The sequence below is a fragment of the Schistocerca gregaria genome, chromosome 2, assembly GCF_023897955.1.
Source record: "Schistocerca gregaria isolate iqSchGreg1 chromosome 2, iqSchGreg1.2, whole genome shotgun sequence".
Lineage (NCBI taxonomy): Eukaryota > Metazoa > Arthropoda > Insecta > Orthoptera > Acrididae > Schistocerca > Schistocerca gregaria.
In genome coordinates this window covers 191,200,106-191,214,238 of record NC_064921.1, presented here as the reverse complement: position 1 = coordinate 191,214,238, position 14,133 = coordinate 191,200,106, and the positions used below count along the sequence as shown (strand labels likewise).

Below are 14,133 nucleotides of genomic sequence, written 5' to 3'. Positions count from 1 at the left end.
CAGAAACAGATACTACGTATTTTTAAAGGTCAGCAACATTGGTTTCACCAGTAAAAATTGAGATTCTAGTGGCACATTAGCAACATCTTAACAAAAGACCATTAGTAAGATCGGCATGGAAAGGTAACCAGCTGAAGTTATATATCTACGTTCATATGCTACAAAACACTGAGAAGTACTTGGCAAAGTTCATTAAAGAAATCCCAGTGAAAATAAGAAGAACCATCCTCTCACCACAAGTGAAGTTACGAGTTCTGAAAGCCTGTTGGAATGTTATATATTTCTGTTCTCATATCATAAAAAAGGACAACAGTCATCATAAATGTGAAACAAGATGATTATTTAAAACATGTCAGTTACAAATTGGTACTTATGATTAACCAAATAAACCGACAGACACGTGGTGTGCATTTTTCCATTTCAGATTTGAAGAAGACACCAGAGAAAAACATACTGATTCGTTGCAAGAGGAGATATCCATTAACTTGTAAAGTTAGTCAATATGTCACGGTTATTGCATAGATTAGACCTATGTAAATGCCTACTGGAGTTTCCATTTCTCAAAGTGTCACATCAAAGGAAGAAAAGAGATCTGTCAATTCTTTTTTCTAACAGTGACTCAGAAAACTGCATTCAAACTCAACAACTGCATAGGCAATGTAGAAGAAAAGATAAAACACATAATAAAAATTCACTGAAAGACATACTATAAAACAATAAACCAGAATGTGAATGATTAGTCCTTAATCCATAAGTATAAATGAAAGTTATCAAAAAAGATTAATCATTTGAAGAAACTGAGAAAGGGTGTCAGAGAGAGAGAACTTCGCAACTCATTTCGATTTCTTCAAAGGTTTTGAAATTCTGGTAAATGAAATATAACTAATAACTGCCAACAGCTTAACTTCCTTTTTATCTGTGATGAACAGTTCCTCTTTTAGGCAATAAGAAAGCAAAGCAACAGGGGGAAAAGAGAAAAAAGAACATCAGAAGAGCTGATAAATATTATAATATTACCCTTGCTGATGCATCACCTGATGATTCATATCTTCCTTTCCTAATTACATACACAAGTCTTTCGTTTCACACAAGTGTTTTCACAGGAGGTGCATTCAGATATTCTCAACATGATTTTCAAAAATGAGCAGATGAACTGGGAAATGATTTTGAAATATGTACTTCACTGTCCGTACCTAAAAAAAATGAAACAAGAAAATAATAAAATAAAATAAACAAAATAAAACAGTTGCCTTATTGGGCAGCAGTGATGTTATGGCAGGCACGGCAGCTATATAAAGTTACTGAATTAGTGAGAGAGAGAATTAAAATCAGTTCCAACAGAAACAGATATTTTCTGTGCATGTAATAAAATTTCCAGATGAGCAACTCTAATGACCCAAATGTTTCACACACAGTATATCTTCTTCTTTGAATGACATGTTTCAACAACTTTTAATGCTTCACCCAGAATCATCTATGTGGTTTTATTGGTCTGATCAATGCTGGTCCCCATGAATCATGAGAGGAGGGACAACAATCTGAATTATTAACTGATCTGGGCTTGTAACACCAACTGTGCTGGTGCTATGAATGGCTGAAAGCATCAGGAAATTACAGCAGTTACTTTTCCCATGGGTATGCAGTTCTGCTATTTGGTTAAAAATAAGGGAATGCTCTTGGGTAAATTATTCCAGAGGTAAAAATAGTCTCCCACTCAGATCTCCAGGCGGTGACTACTCAGGAGGATGTCATCATCAGGAAATACAAAACAGCATTCTACTGGTAGGGGTATGGAATGTAAGACCCTTAATTTATCAACAAAAATAATCAGTTTTTGAAAATATAACTGGACAGATAATGAATCTATTCTTTAAGATATGGCAGGAGAAAACACATTTAAAAGTTATGGAAATATGAAAGCTTTCGGAGTCAGTGGCTCTTTCATCGATTGCAAGATAAGTCGAAGGGAAAGAAAGAGAAATGAAGGAACAGGGTTAGCAAGGCTTAAGGAATGGGGAAAGTTATGAAGGAGTCACCAAAAACCCTGGATCACAGAATACTAGCCAAACAGGATGAGAATGAAAGAGCGATTGTTGGGCACTGCATCAGACGAGTTTCGAAAACCTGAGAGCTTAAAGGTGGATGACACGGTGATAAGCAAGACAGAGGTTACTGAGAAAACACTGTGCAAGTGTTAATAAGAACAGAAAGCTAACTGCATTGCCTGTGGTAGACAGGTGGAGTGGAGGGGGGAGGCTGGAAGGGAAAAATAAACAAGTCATAAAATAAATGATATACAAACTAAAAAAGCAGAGAAAAGGAATAGTTATCCCCCCCCCCAATCCTATATTAAAGACAGAAACTATTTCCTAGACAATCTGAAATCCGTGCATGTCCCACTACCACGTCACACATTGATTCTCACCATTGAAGCCACCTATCTCTATACCGACATTCCCCATGTACATGATCTATCTGCTGCTGAATATTACCTCAACGGACAACCACCTGATTCCAAACCTATGATGCTATTCTTGCTCGCTTTAATCAACTTTATACTTATGAAAAATTGCTTACCCTTTGACATACAGGCTTATAAACAGACCAGGGGTATGGCCATGCGAACCAGAATGGCTCCTTCCTATGTCAGTCTTTTCACTGGATGCTTGGAGGGGGATTTCCTGGGATCCATAAGCCTTCAGCCCCTGGTTTAGTTTACATAGATTGATGATATCGTCATATGGACCCACAGTGAGGTAGACTTGTTGAAATGTTTGCAACCTCTAAGTACATTCTCCCAATTAAATTTCACATGGTCCTATTCCAAAACCTTTCCTTCTTGACCTCAGCTACTCACAATAACCCCTAAGCAGGCACACTGATTTTTGTAACACGTGCAGGTGTGTGGCACATTTTAAGACTAGCTGTCTTCATGTTATCAAGGTAAACATGAATGAACAAAATGACAGTTTAATCTTACTTTAATTAAACAACAATGAATTATTTACATTATAATCAGCCAAATCATTATATGATTAAAAATAATAACAAACTTTAATTATATCATTCTGATGCCGTGTACAAGCCTTTCCCCACAGCAATAGCACACTAGAAACATTAAACAGTGTAGTTGCGTCAGATCAGAGCCATCTGCTTATTAGATTGCTAACTATCTTATATACAACATCTGACTGTGGGATGTGCCACTGGTTCGATAACTGGGTCATTTTCTTGCACACATCGTACTTTTTTCTTACCTAGGATGCAGTTTATTTTACATTATTGCTGCTCATTTGTATGTATGACTGAACAACTTAGTACTGGGTTAGCTGAAGCAATAATGGAGTAATAGGTATGTGCTCTCAACTGCAAAGCAACAACACAATGGTACAAGAGAATGTTATTGGTGGTAGGCACACTTTCTACAAAGGGATGCCCACTTGAAAGTTAAACCTACAAGTTAACAGTAATTACACTTTGTCATCCTTTCCAAAGTTCCCTCCCATACAGCCCTGGCATTCAGCAAACAGCAAACTGTTTTACAGTAATACAGCACCATTTTTACTTCAATCATCACTAGACATTATTATACCATCAGCTTAGTTCAAAAGCAGATTTCTCAAGCCATTACAAACAATCTTGGTATCACTGCACCCTCCAAAAAAGAACTTAAGGGTACACCTCCTTACTTAGTACATTTTGCTCTACTTCAACAAGACTATGTCTTTCTAAAATCAGGCACAAAAATGAGGTCCATTCTGTCTGAAATTTTGCCCACCAAACCTACAATAGCTTTTCATCATCCTCCCAATCTCTGCAATATCCTGGTCGGACCCCATGCTCCTTCTGCGCCCACTTCCCTATCCTATGGCTCCTAACCATGACCATTCCCACTACAAAACTGTTAATTTTAATTGTGACAAAATACCGGAATTCGTCAGCAGGAAAAGGAAGAGAAGGAAAAATAGTAAAACTAGGGCTGTGGGAAAGGAATAAAAGAGGAGCTTGCCTGGCAGAATTATGCAGGAAGCTACCTGCATCATTTAATCATCATTAACACTTGGTTTAAGATACATAAAAGAAGGCCGTATATGTGAAGGAGACCTGGAGGCACTGGAAGATTTCAGACTGATTATATAATGGTAAGACAGAGATTTTGGAACCAGATTTTAAACTGTACAACATTTCCAGAGGCAGATGTGGATTTTAGTACATATGAACTATAGATTAAAACTGAAGATACTGCAAAAAGGTACGAAATTTACGAACTGGGACCTGGATAAGTTGAAATACACAAGAGGTTATTGACTGTCTGAAAGGAAGCTTTAGCCAACGAATGACTGAAACAGAGGAAAGGAAGACACTAAAAGATGAAGGGGTAGCTTTTACAGAGAGAACAGTAGGGAATCAAAAAGAAGAAAATGTAAAACTGCAGAAAATGAAGCAGGCGAAAGGAAATACAAAAGGTCTAAAAAAGAGTTTCTCAAAAAGTGCAAAATGGCTAAAGCTGGAATGGCTTGGGGACAAATGTAAGTCTACAGATGCTTGTATAACTAGAGGAAAGATACATATCAGCTTAGGAAAATGATTAACAAGAACTCAGTCGAAAATCAGTATTAAGCAAATTAGGGAAAGCTAGCCTTGTACCAAAGTGAAACAAGGATGATAAGCAGTTCGGACAAGAAGGGAATAGAAGCTTTTGAAATGTGATGCTACAGAAGAATGCTGAAGACTAGATCGGCAGACTGCATAACCAAAGAAGTAGTGCTGAATAGAATCAGGAAGACAAGAAATTTGTGGCATAATTTGATTAAAAGAAGGGAGTGGTGTAGGATTCATTCTGAGAAATCCATTAATTATTAATTCATTATTGGAGGGAAGTGTGTATGGGGAGTGGGGAGGTAAAAATGGATATGTTGACCAGGAGACAAATACACTAAGCAGGTTCAAATGGATGTAGGTTGGAGCAGTACTCAAAGACGAAAAGGCTTGCGCATGGCAGAGCAGCATGGAGAGTTGGATCACAAACCAGTTTTCGGACTGAAGACCAAGACAACATCAATACTGAATGCTGCCTTGTCTAATCATGTAGCAATGGACTGGTAGATGACATACTGATGTAGAATAGAAGACCAGCAATATGTATTTCACTTCTATGTCATTTTTTGGTATGTAGTTTGTGGTCACACACAGATCTGCAGCAACATGTGAGTTTTTGGATATGTTTGTGAGTTGCTGAAGCCAACGAACATGAATATGAAATCTTAGTTGAATGCTGTACTGATCTGTAGTATAACTAGAGGTTTATATTAAGGTGAAAGGTGACAGGTACGGTGTGAGCTGTCATAGCAAACAAATGTGGTCATGAAGTTAACTATAGTTCTTATAATGGCGCATATTTTATACATATCAGGTTTCAATTAGTGGTTTATGTCTGCTATTTTGATGATAGAATGGTCAAAGGAGATGCGTGGTATTGGTAGGTCCAATATTTTCCATAATACCAAAAAATAGAGTGAAACTGATTTCAAGGGGTGTGATTGATAACCACCATCCTTCAACACATTTTAATCCATGGCCAATACCAGGAAATTATCTTTCACTGTTGGTATTACTGAAAATCGCCATCTGAATTGCATAACTTTACCCTGGGGTGAGATTGATATCCCTTGACTGATATTTAACTCTATTTTTCTTCCATTTTTTCAATCCTTCATATCGTAGTTTTATAAAACAGGTAAAAGTAATGTTAGATACTCTTTAAGTTACCCTATTTCTATTCCACTGTGTTACTTTGGTTTCAGTGTTCAGTCCCGGACGGGATAAGATTATAAGAAAAAGGCTGGCTGAAGAACAAACAGAAATTATACTGAAGATAGATTGAATCAGGCACTGTCACAAGTAGTAGAGGATAAAAGTCACTAAACAAAGCATCTAAAGAATTCAATATTTCTTTTGGAATACTGCATAATATCATGGGAAGCACGGCTGCTCTACTGGTGGGCAAGCAGCTTTAACTTCTGCTCAAGGAACCGAAATTATCAAAGCAGTTACGACCTGCAGTGACTGGGGTTATGCAAACACTCCCTTAGCTATAAGTCTATTTGTTAAAAGTTATCAGGACAGAGAAGGTAGGAATATTGTTCAATTTGTCACTAACATGCTTAATGTTGCTAGGGCCTACTCCTTCCTGGAATGCAACGAAAGTGCACTGGGTCAGAGAGTGGGGTCCTGTATTACAAAAAAGAGGGCTGAGCTATCTGGAAAGCCAGAGAAGGAATATTAAACAAATTTAAAAACCACAATTGTTGGTATTCAGCAATGCAATGTCTCCATTTACAATGAGACTAACATGTTGGATGAGACTGGAAAAAAGGAACTACTGTAATGTTGAAATACAAAATCTCCAGAGGGGATGTTCCACGTAAAGAAGGACACACTTACAATTTTTAAAAGTTTAAAATTTGGAACTTTTTATATATTGTCTGAAAAGGCTGGACTTTTTACTGTATGGCAACAATGGGTTGTGCCCATTATTGCTTTCATTGCTTTCCCTCCATAATTTTTAGCCTTTTTATGAGGCCATATGTTTCTCATACGATTACAGTGTGAATTATGGTAGATTTTGTTCCTTCATTTCAACTAATTTCAACCCCTTCAGGGTTCCGCCACCGTGTTGCAAGACTTTTCAGTGTCAATGTTGATGAAGGACACACAACACCCAGTCCCCTGCTGAGAACCGAACCCGGGCCCCCTTGCGTGGTAGGCGGTAACGCTACCACTGCACTACGGAAGTGGACAAGTAGCGAAATTATAGGTTAGGGTAAATAATATAATACAACAGCATGAACTTTCATGTAATACGAGTCACTTTTTATATCATGAGAGATGTTAAGAGCTAACTTTACCTAGCTCAATAATTTATTTTTTATGTGAATGTGTAACTATATGAGGTATTCAAAAAGAAACCAGCCGAAGGCAAAATTACAGAAACCAGTACTTGTATGTTAGAAGTATTGACCCTGGCTGTTGAGCCACTTGCCCCACTGTGACACAAGGCAGTGAATGGCTGCCTCATAAAACTCCCCAGGCTGCAATATTAACCAGTTCCGCATGTACAACAGTGAAGGCCCAGAGCTACTCACAAACCTCGACCACCCTTCGCCGAGCAATCAAAAAATCAGGCAATCTCACCGGTGGGGTCATTCTGCTCCACGACAATACAAAGCCTCATCGGCCAACATAGTCACGGCACTCCTGCAAGTCATAGTTGTTCATAAATTGTTCAGTGACTTGAGTGGAAATTCGTCAGGTGGAAACTCTGAAAGACCAAGTCATGGGAGTAATCCACAAAACAGAGGTCTTTGTTCTGAAACTAGAGACTCGGTAACTAGTTTCCACTGCCATCACAACAGTCATCGGGCAGGAAGGACACAATAGTTATTAGAGAAAATAATGAGAAAAAGGCACTTCATATTCATCACTTAGTCATGTCCATCATGGAAACATAAGAGGCATTCAAACAGGAACACCCTGACGTTCAAATTGGGAAATTTAAGTTTGGAGAAGTATGCCCACCACATATTCAATTAAGCAGCAAATTGTCTCATAAAGTATTTTGTAAGATATCATGAAAATTTCATAAATTCTATCAGCAGCCTTCATAAGAAGCATGATAATATTCCAGCTGACAGCAACACATTTGCATCAACCATCATATGCCAGTTACAAACTGAGCTTTGTTTGCAGAATGAATGTAACTCATGTCAAAATGGTAGAGGTTTCACCAAAGCCTATAAAACTGAAGAGCTAGAAATTGTGAATTTATTATGGTATGTTTGGACGATAGAAGGAAACGGCTCTAAAATTATCAAAATCAAAGAAGGCTCTACAGCTGATAAGTTAAATACATAATTTACATAATTACTCATTTAACACAATAAAACACTGATTTCAAAATGCAAAATGGGTCACCATGGAATTTCCCAGTCTGTGATGAATCACTCTAAATCACCATTGATATAAAGGTGTGTGGAAATGCTTCTGGTACCCTCCTGCCCCCTTACATTATCTACTAGAGTGAACATATACAGGACACTTGGACAGAGGATGGTCTCAAAGGAGAACCATGTTGTAACACATCTTGCTGTTCAGGTGGATTGAGATTTAACAAAACTAGCCATGACTGGTTTGATTCATGCAGGTTTTTCTTCCTCGTGCAAGAAGACTGAATAGCAGGAAAGTTCTTATGGGAGACAATTCAGCCAGTCATTTTACTGATGAAGTGTGAGGAAAATGATATTGCTTTTGTGTGTTTGCCACCAAATTCAACACATTTGTGCCAGCCAGTGAACATTTCATTCTTTTGTCCAATGAAGGTCATCTGGAGGAAAATTTTAACAAAAACTTTGTGGTGACCTCAAGCCAGAACTTCCATCTTTGTTACCTTCTGCACTGAATATGATGGACAATGATATAAAATTACTCAAGAAGGATACTGTCAATGACCTTAAGTCCACTGGAATATCTCCAATCTACCCTGACAAGGTTCTACAAAAGCTGCCTGGACTTCCCCTGGTGTAAATAATGTGAATGGTTCACTTGTCAATTTCTTAAAGCTGCAATGTTAGGGTCAAATAAACAAAGTGCAACAGAAAAATTGAAGATTACATGTCGTATCTGGAGGAAGTGTCGCAGCCCCAAACCGTTTCGGCAGATGATGAAGACCTGCCTGCAGATATGAATTCAGACGTAGAGAATGAAGTTGCTGATGAAGCGGAGGAAGACTATGTTCAGGCAACTGCTAACGAATTGGATGTGGGAAATAAGAACTCGTTAAAGTGTTGTCTGGTATGAGGAAGACTGTAAACTTCCAATATGCAGCAATTATTCAAGAAAAGAAGGGAAATGATTATTAAGTGTTAGGATTAAAGTCTACAGACTCTTCTAAGAATGTATTTAAAAAGGTAATGATGATATTCCTTGTTTACTTTTTTTATATAGCCTATTAGCAGCTTTACCACAACCAAAGGCTCTGAAAGTTCAGGAAATAGGATATGGTATTGGTTCAAAGGTAAAGTTGATGCAAAAAACCATGATTTGTCTATATAACTGAAATGTGAGTAATTTGTTACATGACTAATTTAATTTTGTACTTAACTGAAAATCAATTATTGAGATATTCTGCATTATAGGTCTAACTTTGTGCTAAACAACCTTGATTTGTACAGAAATATATAGTCTGCATTTTACTGTGAAAATGTTTTATGTTATCAATCTCACTCCATAAAATATGAAATGTATAATACAATGTAGCTCCTAAAGTAACAAGCAGATTGCAGAATGGGTTGAAATTGATACACTGTGTTTTACAGCCTATGTTTTTCCACAGTTTCAAAAGTGGTATCAATCTCACCTCTTAAGTATGTAACAGTTTTATAGGCTCTTTGATTTTGTGTGTGTGTGCGTGGGGGGAGGGGAATAATGAGATGATGTTTTGAAAATTTTCAAGTAACATGAAGCAATCAGTAGGCATCAAGGATTTTTTTTTTGTTAGTTTTACTTTCTTTACATAGGTTTTACTCCCTTCGTCCATTAAAAAAAAATTGGAAAAAAGTGACTCAAGTCACCTCATTTTATGGTACTCCATCAACCATTTTCCATTAGTTTTGTATTTATTTTCTGTCTGAATACAATGAATGAACAAATAATTTTATGTATTGTAGGCTATGCTACTATTTTAAGTACACTAATTATCAGATATTAGTTCTTGCACTACAATAGTATTTCCAAAGATTAAGCTTTGACTTTCGTTCAAACTATTTTTTAATTAGCAAACAAAAAGAAAATGTGAAAGAAGTTTGGTAATTTATTCTTCATGATTATTTTATCTATACTTTCACAACTGATCGTGTGTGGGAATAATTTGACAATAGGAGGCTTCAAGCCTGGGAAAGAACAACAGATGAGGAAAGAGGAGGAAATAAGTTGAAAATTGAGACAGTCAGCTCAAACACTCCAAATGAGCATAGAAGAGAGATAATTTAACTACCAAGAAGGTTCCTCTGTTGGATTGTAGAGCCAACAAAATAAATAAAACTCACTGCAAGTATGCTTATTGCATTTAGGACACCTCATAAGCTGCAGCTACTGTGAGTTGATACTGTCTTATGAACACACAACCAAATGCTCTAACAGGTACAGAACTTCATAAAATTTGTTTCAATTAGTCACAAAGTTGCCACAATAGTTAAATATGCAGTGCCTGAACACCAAACATCAAATAAATAATTGTCATACACTAAAAGCTTACAAACGTAGTACAAAAACAGCAGTAGACAGCTGAAAACTTATTTCATTTTCAAAAGGCTCAAATAGGCCCTACTAACAAGGACATGTCAACAATAATGGAGACACTTTGAAAATGCACACATTATCTGTGGGAACAACATTTATGAAACAAAATATTTTACTTTCAAACTCAAAATAATCGGAAAATCTTTGTTCTCATTGTATCAGAATTCACATGACTTTTTTCAAATGCTGTCCAAGACACTTTACTTTGATGCTTATAGTCTCTGTAACACTGTCACGCAGTCGTGTGAACTGAAGACTACGTTCCAAAAAACACAATGTTTCATACATGCCGCACTACCTGTAGGTACAGGCTGATGCACTTACAGTGAAGACGAAACAGGAAGTGACTGCAAAACATAGTACAAGCAAAGCTATATAGGTATCTTGTACGGAAAGATTGTTATACCGAGAAAAGTACTGCTAAACAACTGAAATTCCACGTTTGGTTCTGAATCATAGGACTCAGATTTGCGTCAAAAATGCTTTACTGTTTAAAACTTCTTTTGAGTAATCGAAACTCGATGGCAACATAGCGGAGCTTCTTTGTAGGTTACTTGTCATGACGCTAACCACACTCCTTTTATTTGAGAACGTACGAATATCACGGAATAGTTTATAATATATCTCTAGCAGTAAGACACTGACATCACCAAACAGGTCAATGCAACACAAAGCATACATTATGCATTTATTACGTCTTTAAATAAACACCTGTTTATCAACAAACGCATAGCACATACCTTCCTTGCTTTTCATTTGTATTTTCACTTGCAGTAATCGGTCCTGCCGTATCCATGTTTCCCGCTGTTGTTATAAAATACAATGCTTATTTACAAACACAGTGCACCATTGATCTTCACTTTTCTTGACCTCTCGATCCCGAATTAACGGTTGCCATATCGATAACACATGCTGCTGCAATGTTGCATTCTTGCATATTCAAAGTCGAGAAAACTTCGAAAGCATTGAAATCATTCTTCGTTGGCTTAGAATTTTTGATAGGAACATGACATTTTATTAGTTATCATATAAAGAATTATTAGGAATAGCGGCAAACAATAGCTAATACGCTGCAGATACCAAAAATATATCATACATTCTCAGTTACGTCCCTTGTAATGCTTATTTGACATAGTGCTTAAATATGCTCGGATGATTTACACGATACATTGTTTACCAGTGCCCATTAAATTCGATAAGCCACAAAAGCAATCCTCCTGTTTTACCGTGAGTTGATGTTTCACCCAAACAAATTTCGTGCTTGAAAAACGTAATATAATGAACCTATTCACTATTTTACGAACCTTTCTTCGATTTTTATAGCCCGGATAGCTGTACATCCGAAGGGTTGTCGGCAGCAACAGATCGCAATACCTTTGCGATAACCGCTCGGCGCCCTGATAAACTGAATTCGCATCGAACAAGTGATCTTCCTCACGGCACTGACCCTGTATACGATCCGTCTGTATTCATATTCGATACTCTTGGACGACAGACACTTTTATACCCGTAACTAGTTTAGCTGACGTCAGATTGTGAAGTTTGGTCTTATTATGTTTGTCTTTATCAAACAAACGCAAGCTCCTGTGGAGTGAACGTTCCAAGAATCCTCATGCTCGTACAGTTTCACGAGTTACCTGTCAATTTGAAATCTTTATTACCACATGTTTCTGCATAGAGGTATAGCTCCATCTGTTTCTGCAATTGTGAACGTCGAATCTATAGACGTTAAACTCGGATCCTTCAATCACGGGTTACACTCATAAACATTTTGGATTTCTTAAATAATTTCCGAGTAAAAACAGCAGTCATTCGATAGTTCTTCAGCCTTTATACAAATAAAATTCGTGGCTTCCCAAGACCTGGCTAAGTTTATCCGCTATACGATGTGTGATATGCCAAAGTCTGTTGCTTGTGTTTTACAAACAGGGCATCCAAGCCATTTCTTTGTGATGTTGAAGTTGAAAATTTGGGTATGAAAGGAAGGAAGGAGAAATGTAAGCTAGTTTCTGTTTTCCAAATGAAAGAAATTAATAGAATGCTTGTGAGTAAACATTGCCAAAACAAACCTTTCGTAGCTGCTATCTATACTAATGATAAAACATGAAACCATCGCGTCTGTGTGTGTCTGACTTTGAACACGTCAATCTCCATAACTACTGTACGTATTTATTTGAGATTTTCTCTGATAACTTCAACGTAGCTTGGGTCAACGTACAGGCTTTATATCGTCAAATCCGGATTAGGAAAAAAATGTAATTTAAAATTTTGCTAAAATTTTCTTGTCTGCCTGTCTGTCTGAGTGAACACGCTAATCTCGAAAACTTTTGACAAATTTTCAGAGGATTTTCGCAGGGAACTTGAGTGTAGCTTTGGGCACTTTAGGCTAATATTGGTTTTATTTCATCAGATCACGAAAAAAGATAGTTATACACATTATAAAAATGTATGTATGTTTAACATCTCCTCCGAAATCATTGGACCAATTTCAACCAAGCATAGTAAACGTATCATTTACTGTCTGGAAAGAATCGCTGTGGCGACGAGAGCCAGCTAAATATCAAAGGGATGGGGGTGAAAAACAAACACAGACCACGAAGCGCGAATATCCAGATTTTGTTCATTCAGTATCTGAGAACGAGAATACATATAATTTCAAACCTTGACGAAACCTTTTCTCTTTCACACGTCCTACAAAACGACGAAAGGCAAAAAAGTTCGTCGCTTCCTACTTTTACTGTTCATTTTTGCATCAGGGATTGACGCTTTTAATTTATTACTTCTTCACTACTAACTGAGCTGTTGATTGCTAAAGCCTCTAACTCCACTTTTGATAGCTTCTCTAGACTGTGCGCGAAAACAAAGTCATCCTTCCTTACACGCAAACTGAGATGGGGAATTAGAACTGGGCGCAGAAACACCCAAAGTCCAAGACTCTGGCTGTTTTTCTTCTCAGCTACTGGCTCCACAATAATGTGACAACTGTGTAGAAGAAATTGGTATTGTTGATGTTAGTATTCTTGTGAAAATGACGAAGAGGCTTGTACCAATAGTTATGCGAAGAAAAGAGTGAAACATTCTTCAGAATAACGAAGAAATAATTAAAAGAAAGCTAAAATTCATGGAGAGGAGCATGTAAATAATAGATGCAAAGCAGTTCCGAAAAAGGTGCCAAGAGAAGACTACAAGTGTGAAATCACTGTTTTAGTATTATTGCAAATGACAACAGACCTATTGCTTAACACATTTTTCTGAACATGGAATGCAAGAATGATCAGGCTATTTTCCTGCAAGGATTCATGTAGAAAGACGCTACCCAAGAAATGAGATGGAGTGCAGGGCTAAAAAGTCTTTTAGCTACTTTGCCGTGGCTGGAGACAGTATATTTGAAGTATGTAGAAAAGCTTTTCTAAGTGTTTATGTAGTAATTGACGAGAGCGTTAAAAGGCTTCACATATTGGTGTGTAGTAGGCAGACGTCGAAAGATGGAATTGGGAGATCTAGGAGCGTTAATGCTATACCACCAGAGGAAGCTGTCAAAATTAGAAATCACATTCCATCACTCCCTATCAAGGAAACTCATTATGGCAGCCGTACTATACACTACCTACATTCCAAGCTACCCGCGAAAAGGATACACCGACGTTTTATTACTAAGCATCTTAACCGGCCACTGAAATACTATACTATGGTTTTTCCCGAAAACTTTTCACTTGCTTTCGGAAGACCTAACGTAAACACCTGCTGCACCTGCTAAGACTTAACATTAAAAGAGCG

At 37.3% G+C, this 14,133-nt stretch overlaps 1 protein-coding gene across 5 annotated transcripts in view; it reads right to left on the bottom strand.

Moving 5' to 3' along the window:
• Positions 1-12,446, bottom strand: part of LOC126336657 (ring canal kelch homolog) — a 129,303-nt gene extending 116,857 nt beyond the window's left edge. The window contains exons 1-2 of one of the 5 annotated variants that reach the window (XM_050000593.1): positions 11,661-11,680; positions 1,018-1,193 (exon numbers count right to left, since the gene is read on the bottom strand). In XM_050000593.1, coding sequence (XP_049856550.1) covers positions 1,018-1,046 — 29 coding nt within the window. In that variant the 5' untranslated portion in view covers positions 1,047-1,193; positions 11,661-11,680. Of the gene's footprint in view, positions 1-1,017; positions 1,194-11,096; positions 11,337-11,660 lie in introns of those variants that run through there. The other 4 variants (XM_050000595.1, XM_050000594.1, XM_050000591.1 and 1 more) reach the window with 4 other exon arrangements.
• Between the last annotated feature and the right edge of the window lie 1,687 nt (positions 12,447-14,133).